Genomic DNA, 13,005 nt, shown 5'->3' with positions numbered 1-13,005 from the left:
AAGGGTGGCACGTCTTCTTATAAAACTATGCCATGTTCACAAGCCTGTTCAATTCTGCACAACTACACAGTGTGCCCAACAGGCTGGACTTAGTATGCTGAAACTATGTTCTACTTGGCTAAAGGAAGGAGACATGCATCAGTACCTGATTTGGGATTGCTCTTTTCTTATTTGCTTGGGTGCTCCTTTGCTGTGCACTGCAAGAAAAGAGATGGCTTTACATTAAACATGCCTACTGGGTGTGGAAAAAAAGGTAAACTTGCATGTTAGATACACAGAATCACCAACACATTCATTCCTGTTCAAGTCAAGCAAAATTAGAGGTGCAGATAGGGAAATGCCAACCCTCGAAGGAGAAAGTTCACCAGCAATGGAGCTGAAGTGATACATGCCATACGACAGATTTTTCCACCACAAAGACACTCTATACATTCACAGCGGTTCTGAAATATCCCACTTCAGATCTAAACCAGAGGGAGACAGGGCCTTGAACCTGTGACTGCACACTACAGAGGCAAAAGACTTTAGGGAGGAAGTGGAAGACACTGCCTAGTCCAGGCCCCAGTGAACCTTTTCTTGAAAGAACCTGCCTGGTAGCATATGGAGAGAACACCCTAGTGTTTCAATCAATGGGATGTTAGACAGTCTTGCAGGATTGTCAATTTTCACAACTAATTAGTGGAATAATTCTGGGGTCCTCTGCTGGCTGGGTGCAGCTTGCCTCCTACCAGTTACATGCACATGTACACAGAACACACACATTTACTATGTGTTCCAAGGCTAGCCACTCAGGGCTCCATAATGTTGATATATCTTACTAGCCAACCATTACTATGCTTACCACTATGCCTTCCTCTTCTCCCTAGTTGACTTAGACATGCAAAAGTCTTAGGAAAGGGAAAGGCTATTTCTGGATTGTGCCACCCAGAGAAAGGAAAGAATCTCTTCCACTCTTTTTAATTTCTTCTCAAAACAAATTCCTGCTGTTGCTTACTTTGTCTAATATGCAGCACAAATGAAATTTCAAGTGAGAGGACCTACACGCTACCGGCCACTCTGCTTGCCAGAGGGTGAGGGGCACTTGCCATTGGAGAGCAGATTTCTGGGAACACGTCTCTACTGACCAATCCTCACCACAGTCTTCATAAAGCCCCTTCAACAAGTTCTCCAAAGGGTTAGGCAAGCTACACTCTAGACCTAATAAGGATAAACTCTCACAGGCAGATACGCACCCAGCCACCATGCGCTGCTCAGTGTAACAGCTGGGGAGATTTGGGAGAGGTTTGAGGCATCCAGAGGGAAGAGCAAGGTGAGTCAAAGAGAGAGAGAAACGTGAGATGAAGGAAAAAGAAGGAACTGTAAATTAAGTGTGAAAGGATACATAAATAGACTGCACACAAATTACACAAGAGAGAGAGAGATGGGGAATGGAAGGAGTATGTGAACAGGACACTATGCCTGAGCTGCTTGCTGGGCTGATGCCAAACAGCATTTCTTAAAATGCATTTAGGGTGTTTCTAAGTCATCCAATAACATAAGTTCTAGGAGCAGCATTACAGAATAAAAGGGAAAGAAGTGGTAAGGGTTCAGGGACCTCCTACTGAGATCATTTGGTCTTGATGTCCTGAAAATTCTGTTTACAGGCCCCTACAAAAAAAATCAGGAGTACTTCATATATTACATTTATAAAATGAACATGAAAGGTTTTATGCGAAAAGAGAAAAAAGTAGTATTTTATCTTACATTCATCTTAATGTTACAAATGTGTTTAATTCACATGCTTGAAAGCTGGCAAGTGAGTACAGGTTGTCCTAATTTTTGCACTAAGCATCATATATAGAAGTGTCTATTCTGTGCAGAGGCTGTGGGTGTGCACACAGCAATAAGCTTCTGAATCTTAAAGAACAAGCAGGTTTTTTAGCAGCTAGAACTACAGTGGTGAGCTTGAGGAACAGGAAAAGACTCACAAAGGCACCTAGTGGAGATTTCTAGGGATATAGGGGGAAAGGTCTCAATCCCATGATGGCTGTTCCTGTAACGGTGTGGGAAATTATAACCTTAAGGCACAAGGACACCACAGTGAAGAAATTAAGCGCCATTCCACATAAATGTAGCCATAACTTTGTGTAACCCTAGGATATTTCTTGGGAGTCACTCATGGAAGATCTGATCATTTACAAGTACATCATTAAAGGTATACATAATTTGTGTGAACGGTATGTGCTCTGTTTTGTTACGAAGGCTGTGAATAGAATGGTATCTAGACAGACCACTAAAGAGAAATCAGGAGTCAGCTAGAAGAATGGCACTGGGAAACAGTCAAAAGATACTAGATCAGATCCTAGGATTTAGGTAAGCAGTAAGTTCATGACCACCAAAATAGCTTTTTAAGAAACATTGCCACCTCCTAGACAGGTAGAACTATAGGGAGAGACTACTAATCATCTGCAGGTGATATAATCTGCAGGAACATTTTGGTCATTTTCCTAGTTGGTGAGGCTCATTTGACAACAAAATGGTTGTAAAGTAATGTTCACAGTGGTTACTGGCATTTTGATTTGCGATGATTCATTTATTAGACGTAATGCTATCAACACACTTACGTTCTCAACTAGCGGGAAAGTTATGAATGAGAATTTAAAAGACTAAAATGTAACACTAGGAAGGTCTGATTCTTTGGGAAGCTGGAGTTTATAATTGCTTTAAACAGGATCAATCCAAACATCCCGTATGTTAGAAAGCACATAAACCTGTCAAAACTAGATGCCAACATGTCTAAAGAGTCAAGGCAGCTAGAAAAAGCAACACACTTCCTTTAAAAACTGGAAGTGTCTGTCCAATCACAGAGCAAAAGGAGGCACAGACTCAGGGAACCAAATGTAAATGTACAATGAGGCAAGCCATGAAGAAACAAGTAAGATCTAATGGGAAAAAGCAGAAGCAGAAAGCTAACTAGAAAGGGTGTGTGACAGCTGGATAAAAATAGTACTGGGGGAAGTCAGGGTAACTGCAGACAACTGATATATATTTTCATCAGTGTTGAAGGGTACCCACCCTTGAGTCCTTTATCTAAAGACCTGTTTGCATCAGAAGTGACAAGATGAAAATTTTTAAAAAGTACAGTGGTGCCCTGCAAGACGAATGCCTCGCAAGACGGAAAACTTGCTAGACGAAAGAGTTTTCCGTTTTGGAGGTGCTTCGCAAAACGAATCTCCTATGGGCTTGCTTCGCAAGACGAAAATGTCTTGCGAGTTCCTGCGGGTTTTTTCCTCCCCCCCTTTTTCTAAGCCGCTAAGCCGCTTATCAGCTGATCCGATAAGCTGATAAGATGCTAAAAGCCGCTAATAGCTCTAATCCACTAATCCGTCAATGGGCTTGCTTCGCAAGACGAAAAAACCGCTAGACGAAGAGAATCACAGAACAGATTCTTTTCGTCTTGCGAGGCACCACTGTAATCACCAGACCCCAAGGGGCTTCTGAATTGGCTGTTGCATGTTGAAGTCCAGATTGTACTTCTAAGTCAAGCGTGCTTTCCACATGGGAAAAAATATGCACTCCCTTTTGCCATATTTAGATTCTGCAACCATTATTTTTGAATTTGAAAGCCTAAGATAAGATCACTGTAACGTGCTATACCAAGGGACTGCAATTGCTTACTTCAAACTTCATCACAGCAGTGATGGCAGGCACCCTGAAAACAATGCATCAGTCCTCCATCATCTTCCATAACTCCCTATGTCCCTCAGAGCACCATGCAAAGTGTTTTTATCCTACAAAGCCCTGGAGCCCTACATGCCTACAAGCAATTCTCCTTTCCTATGTCCCAACACAACTTACAATAGCTCACATGAGGTTACCCTCAATATTATTAGTGCAGAACGTCAGGCTACTCAATACGCAGAGGCATTCCCATAGGCTGCATTGCGCACTTTCCTGGGAGACTTGCCAAATAGTATTTCTGAAGTGGCGTAAGACCTTCCTATTTTGGCTGGCTTTTGCTAGTTAGACATGTCTTTGTGACAGGGCAGGTTAAAGTCATTGTAAGTGATAAAGTTCTAATAATTGTTTTCATTTAACTGGCTTTTTTATAAAAAAAGCACCCAAGTTGCTTGCTCCGAAAATAGGATAGGTCACAAAGGAAAGCCAAAAATAAGTTTTGTCCCTCCCTCCCTCTCTCTCACACACATATCTCACTCATTGTTACCTTTTCATCAAGCATTTGAGATTTAAGTTCATTAACTTCTCCAAAATGCAAGTTTGATCTCAACCACACATGACTAGTTTCAGCTTCTAGTTATTTGATTTCGGTTAACCCAAGTCACAAGATCTGTACTACCAGGCAGCCATCCAATCACAAGATGCTCTCTTCTGCTTGGCCCAAAAAAATCTCATTTCCTACATCAGCAGTACTATTTGGGCCGTATAATGTTTCCCAGTGGCCTGATTCACATGCAATGTTAAACCATAATTAATACAGAAGCCCCCCCCCCCCCGGCAACAACAGATTTACGTGCAACTGTATATGCACAGCACTGGGAAATAAATAATTAAATTCAAACCCTGGTGGGAGAGAGCTGGAGAGTCCTCATGGCTCATGAGGAGGCCCTCCCTGGAGCACAAAGTCAGTGAGAGCGGAGGAAGCCCCAAAGAGACTGGAGGCACAGCAGGGCTTTGTTTACGCTGCTCAGCTTCCCTGCCTAACAGCTGATGCGAGTGGTAGCACAGAAGCAGGGAATTTCCCACACATCCTCCAGCCAGCCCCACAGCTTCAATTCTAGTTGTGGATGTTTTGGGATATAGTAATTTTCATAAGGATAGGAGAAAGAGCAGCAGAGAGGGAGCCTGAAGGGTGTTTAGAGGGTGCTCCCCAGTTACGCGATTTTCTCTTACGCACATGGGGAATCAGAACCGAACCCTTGCTTAAGGGGTGGGGGCAACTCTAGTTAACTATGATTTGCAATGAATGAGCAGTGTACTAATGCATGCTGCTTTGTTTCTTCTCGACTCACTGCTAGGAACAACAAACTACAAGCTTGCTATTCACTGGGCAGGACTTAGATAATATGTGACTCCACACTGCCCATTCACATTAGACCGTAGTTAAACATTTAACTGCAGTTTACTGTGACATGCGAGCCAAGCATCTCTTGGTGTTTATTTGGTAGCAGATACTCACTTGGCAAATCCAATGAAGTCTTCGTGGTTAGTGTTGATGTAGGACAGCTCTATGTCAATCAGCAGGAGGATCTGGAGAGTAGACAAAACCAGCTCAGCTGCATGACAACATCATGAGAAAGAGCCCATTTAGACTACTCTTCTGCACACTGAAGCCTGTGAAAAGGACCTTGCCTTGATTATCTTCTTATGCATAGCCACACAAGAGCTTGGTACTTTCTGCACTGCTATAACAAGCAATTCCAGCTCAATGGAAACCCTGAGAAAGCTGAGCAAAGAAGGGGTTCACTTTGCTGTGATTGTCAGTTGAGAAAGTCATTGTAGATTCTGATTCTACTATTCTCAGTCAGCCCAGAGGTTATTTGGTGAGTAAACAAAAAACCTGCTCACCTGGTCCTTAGTTTTCCCTTCTCGTTCTCTGATGTATGTCGTAACAATTCTCTCTGTTTCTTCTCGAAGCCTAGGGTAAGAACCAAGCTGAGGACAAGCGGAGAAGAGATCAGATCACTGCAGTCTTAAGCATCAATTATAGACACACATAGAGAGAGCAGAAGAGAAGAGGCTGGGCTATCTCTCAATTTTACCACTGGGACAGGGCTAAAGCACAAAGTAAGAGGGATTTGGAGTGGGTTTTCTTTTGCCAGTTAATAAAGATACAAAACGTTTTTCTGGGTGTTTGATGTGCACCCTATGCGCCCCATGGCCTTTTTTTCTGGGAAACAGCCCAAGACCTCTGGAGTTTAGCAGAAGGAACACATGAGACTGGCTTCTTAGTGCCACAGGAAAAAGAATGAGAGCTGCTTTCTTTTTGATTAAATGATAGGCCTACCCACAAGTCACTGTGGAAGGTGGTGATTACATATTACCAAGATACTCTTAGAACAGATAAATGCCAGAGCTCTTTTCATGCTTCAGCGCTGAAACAAGCTTCTTTTGGCACAGAGCAGCTGAAAAACGTAGCCTTGTATTACAGGAAGTGCTCCTGAGATTTAGCCACTTTTCAAAGCATGTTCGACTACCGCTGCTACGGTCCAAGCAACACCAGTGCAATGTCTCCGTGGGACCCTGCTGTGAAGCCAAACTGGACAATTCAACAGTCTGATGGACATTCCTCAGAGAGGATGCAGCTGCCCCTCCCATTATTATTATTTTGTATTTTCATACAATTAAGTGATTTCTACTGAGATGTAAACTGCTTTGAGATTTCTTGAAACATAAAAGCAGTATTCAAATAATGAAAAAAGAATGGCAGCTGCTGTGGCTTTGGCTCTGCTCGGGCACAGACTGCCCTCACTGAAAGCATTCAAACTTCCTTTTAGCTGGGCACCGCAAGTAGCCATATTCCAGGTGAGAGGGAGATGGGGAGGGGAAATAAAAGAGTAGAGACTCATTACCTTCTCTGCACACTTTTTAATGACCATGGCCAGCTCTGAGACCACCAGATCAACACACTTCAAACTGGGCTCTTTGAGCTTTATAATCTGTTTTTTCACTATAGCTTCAAAAGCCATGTCAGGTGTGAAGAGCCCCGTCCTGCACCATGCAGAAAGCGCGAACAGAAAGGAGAGATTCCGAAGAAAAGCAGGAAAATAAAAAAAAGTGACAGAGAGGGGAAGAAAGAGATTCAAAAGGTTAGTAATGTGCAAAGGAAAAAGCAGCAGCACTTCCTCAGGAAGATCCTTCTTGCATTGCCAAACTCTTGACAAGGAACTACTCCCTTCCAGGAGCTGAGCTGCTCAGCAGGCTTCAAATTAGCTTCAAGTATTTCTGCAAAGGGACTATGTCCTGCCTGCCTTTGCCTTTGCCTTGCCTGCCTGCCTTTGCAGTATGAGTGTGCTTAGCAAAGTGGATAAAAACCTGGTTTTTTTAACGGCTCCCCAAAACTGAAAAAACAGGTCATGCTTGCTTCTTACTCTTCCCCATTTGATTCTAGAGTATGAATGGCTAATCTATGGCAAGGATGCCGCAAGTAATTTGTTGCACTCCTAAAGTGAGGCAGAAAGGCCTCAGGGTCAGGCTGTGTCAAGTCAGATATGCCCTGCCCACCTCAAGCTACTCTGCAGCCTGGTCGCCATCATGTTTTACTACAATCAAAACTGTCTTGGGCATGGGTTTGGGGGGCTACATAACGACAGAACACAACTGGAGTGATCCCATTTGTGGCAAACTTGGCAAAAAGGTTGGCTACCATTGCACTAGAGTCTTCCATGTTCCGAAACAGTACTTGGCAGGCATCTGTTAGCAGATGGAAGGAGGGAGAAGAGCTGTATACTTACAGTATTTGGTGATGGTTGCTATTTTCAATTAACACGTTATTGACCTTGCAACCTGATATAATTAGCACTTCTACTGAAGCTTTGAGCTCAAGATGCTAGAATTCCACACTGTGACTGTTTGTAGTCAACTTGTGCCTGGAATGGGAATACTAAAAATGGGGCTCACATGAATCAATGTTCCTCCATACATAAAAACAGTATCTCTACTAAAGTGTCAGGAAAACTGAAAGCCTAGCACCCTTCTCTCTAATGTGCTACTTCTTTATAAGGGGGAAATGTTCTGTAATAAGGAGCATTCCATCATCTGAAGTGGTACAGTCAACAAAGACTGGTCATATCCATAAGAATGAGGCCTGTCTCAGCAATCAGCATTTAACCTTTCATTTCTGTTTCACTGGCTCATTTCGCCTGCAAAGAATGATATTTCCCCTGGCAAGTGACCCTCAGGTCTTGAAAAACCTGGATTTAGAGTCAATCCTCTCATGATGGTGTCCAAAATTGCTCCCTGTTTCATAGTTCTGCCACTTCCCTGCCCCCCGCTTCATCAGTTGCTGTTCAGATTAGGAGCACTTCTTTGGGGAATGACTCCTGTACAAAATCCTTTGGAATCTGAATTCAAGAAAGCTGCCCAAACTCTACTCAGATACCTTGTGGGCCAGAAGACAGATGCAGATTCCGCTGCATCAGGATAGTCGGGATTTGAAGGACCTTGGAGAGCAAGTGCTGGCTTCTTCACATAACAACAAAAGCACACAACTCCTTTGTCAGAAATGGACCCGGAGTCCTACAGCATACACCACTGTAACAAGCAAGCAATGTAAACCGCTCTTAAGAGCAGCACCTTCGCTACTCAGCTGAAGATCAAAGTTCTTGTCCAGAGGGCACACAATTAGGCAGCATGATCCTGGAGCCTCAGTTTGTACACCCTGCTGTCGATTTCAGCAAATTAAGCAGGGGAGAAGCTAGCTCTTTGACAGGTCAGTTTTTCAATATGCATGTAGATGGGACAACCACACTGAAACAGTGAAATGAATTCCCAACAGATGGCCTTTAGACTGGAAATGGTTCATTATGCCAATCAGTGCATTTGAAGCTAATTTGCCCAAACAGCAGCATGACCTTCTAACAGCCATGACTTTGCAAAAAACCTGAGGGAGCGGTTTAAATGGCAGATCAAGAAGCCATGCACTTAGAGAAGGGCCAAGATCCAAGAAGAATCTACCCACAGACCTAGCCAACCTCCAGAGAGCTAACAGCAGCTTCTATTTGCAGGCAGAGGATAAAAGCAGGAGAAGCTTAAAGCACAGACCAATCCTGCTTGCAGTGAGCCACAATTTCAAGACTGCAATCTGGACCATGTTGTAAGACAGTTTAACATTTTTGTAAAAGCCTATGAAACTTGATAGTCTCCCCTGCAGAGTAAACCCCAATCCCATCTTAACACCAGCCAATCAGGATTTTAGAAGATGCTTGTAGCTCTTCCTGGAGGTTGTGTTAGGCAAGTTGAGCAGATTAGAACAGTGCAGTTTTGGCAGGTTTTCCCAGCCCACTCAGTAAAGGGCTAGGCTGCCTCCAGCTAGTTCAATACCTTACTGGTACACTGTCTAAATGTATTGATTAACTCCTGAATAACCAGGTCGACACATTTCAGACAAGGCTCTTTCAGCTTCACCAACTGTTTTTTCACAATGGCCTCAAATGCCAAGTCTGGTGTGAACAGCCCCGTCCTAGTCATCCACACGCAGTAGAAAGGAAGGCAAGACATGGCAGAGAAGAAAAACAAGGAGGGGAAAGAGAACAGGTTTAAAGACTGTCAACATTCTAGAACACAATTCCCTCCCACAACTATTAAAACCTTCCACTGCACCCAGCCCTCTCCCATTTAAATAATAAAGTTCAAAAGGTAGAATAAGGGCATCAGAAAATGTAAAAAAATTTGATAAGACAAAAGAGGGGAATGAACTCTAGTCTTTGCTACAGAAAGACATTTTTGCAAATTGAATTCTAAACTGTAGGTGTTTACAGAGGGTTTCTTCTTTCTAAGAAGCTTTTTATTCTAGATCAAAATATAAGACAGGAGGCAGATAGGCAAGAAAGGAAAAGGATATGGGTTTTAGGGAAAAGAACACCCCCCCCCGCCCCCAGATAATAATTAAGAAACCAAAGGCCTTGACAAGAAAAAGGATAGAATAAAAGCTGGCCAGGACAAAGACATTACAGATAAAGGATAGTGGGAGGGGGAAGGAGATAAATAGAAGGTGATTACACTTGAAGCAATGGATCTTGAGTGCTACTGCCCCAAAAGGATAGTGTCTAAATGGAACTGTTCATTCCTCAACAGAACTACAGAAACTCCTGGCCTATACATCCTATCTTGAGCCCATTTCATATGAGCATTAAAAGCTTTTAGTCCTAACAAGAGTTCAAGTTTAGCTATTCACAGAAGAAGCCCAATGTATCTCAAAAACATGTCTCCCATTGCTGCATCTATAAACAAAATGAAATAAAGGGTGCTGAAACTGGAGGGGAGGGGAAGCAAAAGCCACCAATCAGAAATGCTGTGCTGTTTTGTCTGACAGATGAGCTGTGCTAGAAGTATTTGCAAATGGATGTACAGCCCTGGACTTTCTCTTTCATTGCCTCTCACTCAAATTCCTCCAAGCAGAGGAAGGGTCCTCCCTTTAGGCTTGGTAAAGTACCAGGCACAGTGACAGGGTGATCATCATTCTGTTTCCTTTCATCTTCTCAGTGACATTCTTCGTTTTGACTTGGGCAGAACGGGAACCACCATCAGTAGAAGGCATTTCAGACCAACTCCCAGCTTGCCGTAGCATCCCAGATAGTTATCATTACATACAGTTTATCAGTGGAGAACAAGGTAACACTGTGCTGCATTGAATCAGCTACTGTTCCTATACTTGCCTTACACCATGGATGTTTTTGATTGCATAGCTGATTTCTCGTCTCAAATCCTTCTCATCAAACTCCATCTAGAAGACAAAAAGCCCCCACTGCTGGTAGAAACGGGTGAAACAAAATTGCTGGTTGATCACAAAGAGGGGCCCTCCTTTCTTCTTCAGACGCTTGCTCCTTAGAGAAGCCATACTTACCAAACACCTTAGAGAAAACTTATGCAAAGATCCAGGATACAAATTATGTAGTAGCCAAGAACAGCGTACTTGCCAAAGACCATTCTACTCAGTAGAAGGAGTGCATTCTGGATCATGCATCCCCTGTGATTCAACCCCAAGGGCGAGCTCTGTCTTGGTCTAGTGCAAGTAGAGCCTCTGAATTTCACCCTGGGACAAAACTGACATCTGTGTGAACTGTCAATTGACTACTCACTGGTAAACATAACACTTTGTCAATTGATGGGGTGTGTGGGTGGGGTACTTAACTTTCCCCGGAACTTAACTGTTTTTTAACCTTAAGATTGCTATTCCTGCTACTGTCTGTTGCTACATTTTCCCTACTACAGGGAGTAGTCAACTGTTCTCCAGACCTCAAACCTACAGGCAAGTCAAGGCCATTTAACACACAACAGTAGTGACCGCCAGCACCAGAGCAGCTAAGCAACTGTTCTTGAAACCCTCTCCTGTTTGTAATGGCAGTTTTCACTGTGAAACTTGAAGTGTATTTTGTGCTGTTTTATTTTGTTGTTCACATTGTATTGCTTTGATATTTTTGGGTGCCGAGTAAGATGCCAAGTAAAACCTCAGTTTTTCAGCAAAAATGTGCTGACATCAGGCTGGTAATAGAGATGTAACACACTACAGCAGCCTTCAGGCTAGTACCCTCCAGGTATTGTGGACTGCAACTCTCACCAGCCCACAAATACACAAAGCAACATAATATAACAAAAATCAACACATCATAGCAGATGCTCAACAATATAAAGTAATAGCTGAAATCTTCCCTTTTTTCTGTTGGATGTGCTTTGGAAATAACACTCTGGCCGGGAGCAGGTCAACAGGCTGTAAGTAAAACTAAACTTGCCTCTTGTTATCTTTTAAACATTGAGAATGGAGAAGAGGGCATTTGTTTGCCTTAGTACACCTCAAGGTCAGTACCAAATGGTCAGCTAACAAATGTGAGTGCAAAGTTAAGAGATTTTAACCTTAAGGACTGCCTTTTGCCATAAAGACAAGATACGTTCAGTAAGCCCCATTATGTGTCCTAGACATGAATGAAATTAGGTCTGCAGGTGCATGTTGCATGGCCTTCTTCCATATTGTTCTGTAAGGATAAAACTGCTTCTATGGGATGGGACCCCAATTGTGCCCAAAACTTTGGATGATTAGATAAGATCTTCCAAAGGGGTCTGGATCATCAGCCCAAAGCAGACACTTGTGACTTTGCTCTTTCCTAGCAAGCAACAGAACACTGCTAAGAGGGGGAAATGTGTCTTGCTGATTGTCAACAGTGGGTTGAAAATACAGCAGTACTCTCATATGCACAGCTATAGCCTGCATAAACACCATACTTAATCACTGAACTCACAAACTGGCACAAAGTAAACACTAAAAAGTCTATAGATGAGAAGACTTTTTTCAGAGAAAAGAAAGACCCAACTGTCACCAACAGCAATCAGTCAGTCTCAAGAGAGGGATGACTCTTCCCCCAGGAGAGGTGGCAAAAGGCTTAAGAGGAACCTGTCTGATCCTTCCAGTAGGGGGCATTGTCTCTATCAGGAATGCCCTCCAGCAGTAGCTCACAAATCACCCCAGGAGGTAAAATCCCATGTCTTTTACCTTGACAAGTTCAAAAGGGAATCTTTCGTGGAAGATGCGGTTTATTCGGGCTCCACCTGATAGTTCTAACGTGTCTACTTGGTCCCCAGAGCCTTCAATCCGCTTCTCAAAGTCCACAGCAAACTGCTGGACCATCCTATACAGATATAAATTAAAACCAAATTTTTATATAAGTTGATATAATGCCACAGTCTGTTGAATGAGCAGAAGCCATTATCAGTCAATCAGGAATGTAGAGTGAAAGGTAACACTTTTTACTAGATCAACTTCTTTTGGTATGTAAGTATGAAATCTAATTCTTTGTCAGGAAGCTTTCAAAAAACACATATGGTGGTACCTCTGGATGCGAACGGGATCCGTTCTGGAGCCCCGTTCGCATCCTGAAGAGAACGCAACCCATGTCTGCGTGTGTGCGGGTTGCGATTTGCCGCTTCTGCGCATGACATCATTTTCGCGAGCAGCGAAACCTGGAAGTAACACGTTCCATTACTTCCAGGTCACCGTGGAACGCAACCTGAAAACACTCAACCTGAAGCAACTTTAACCCGAGGTATGACTGTAGTAGGAGATGACTTTATTTGGTACACTACTTTGGCACACACTACGCTATCACTATCACAACAATAAAACTTTTTATGCTGCAATCTGAAAACTGCTTAGAAAAATCAAAACATGCAATTAGGCTGAAAAACAATAGATTTGATCATAATATAATCCATTATAAAAATGTAAGATGTTAAAATACTCAAACTCTGGCCAACAGTCTTGTCAAGATGATCAAGTTCAAACTATGTTTCACAACC

General features: G+C 42.9%; 1 protein-coding gene across 8 annotated transcripts in view; it reads right to left on the bottom strand.

Annotated features, from left to right (window-relative positions):
- DNM2 (dynamin 2) overlaps nt 1–13,005 on the bottom strand; it is a 62,510-nt gene that overhangs the window by 27,866 nt on the left and 21,639 nt on the right. For 4 of the 8 annotated variants that reach the window (XM_082204743.1, XM_082204744.1, XM_082204740.1 and 1 more), the window contains exons 8-13: nt 12,203–12,338; nt 10,374–10,441; nt 9,040–9,178; nt 5,566–5,652; nt 5,177–5,247; nt 134–197 (exon numbers count right to left, since the gene is read on the bottom strand). In XM_082204743.1, the coding sequence (XP_082060869.1) occupies nt 134–197; nt 5,177–5,247; nt 5,566–5,652; nt 9,040–9,178; nt 10,374–10,441; nt 12,203–12,338 (565 nt within the window). Of the gene's footprint in view, nt 1–133; nt 198–5,176; nt 5,248–5,565; nt 5,653–6,569; nt 6,709–9,039; nt 9,179–10,373; nt 10,442–12,202; nt 12,339–13,005 lie in introns of all 8 variants that reach the window. The other 4 variants (XM_082204738.1, XM_082204741.1, XM_082204739.1 and 1 more) reach the window with 3 other exon arrangements.

The sequence above is a fragment of the Podarcis vaucheri genome (assembly GCF_965113315.1).
Source record: "Podarcis vaucheri genome assembly, chromosome: 17".
Classification (NCBI taxonomy): domain Eukaryota; kingdom Metazoa; phylum Chordata; class Lepidosauria; order Squamata; family Lacertidae; genus Podarcis; species Podarcis vaucheri.
Note: the sequence above shows the minus strand (reverse complement) of the source record. Positions and strands in the feature narration are given on the sequence as shown.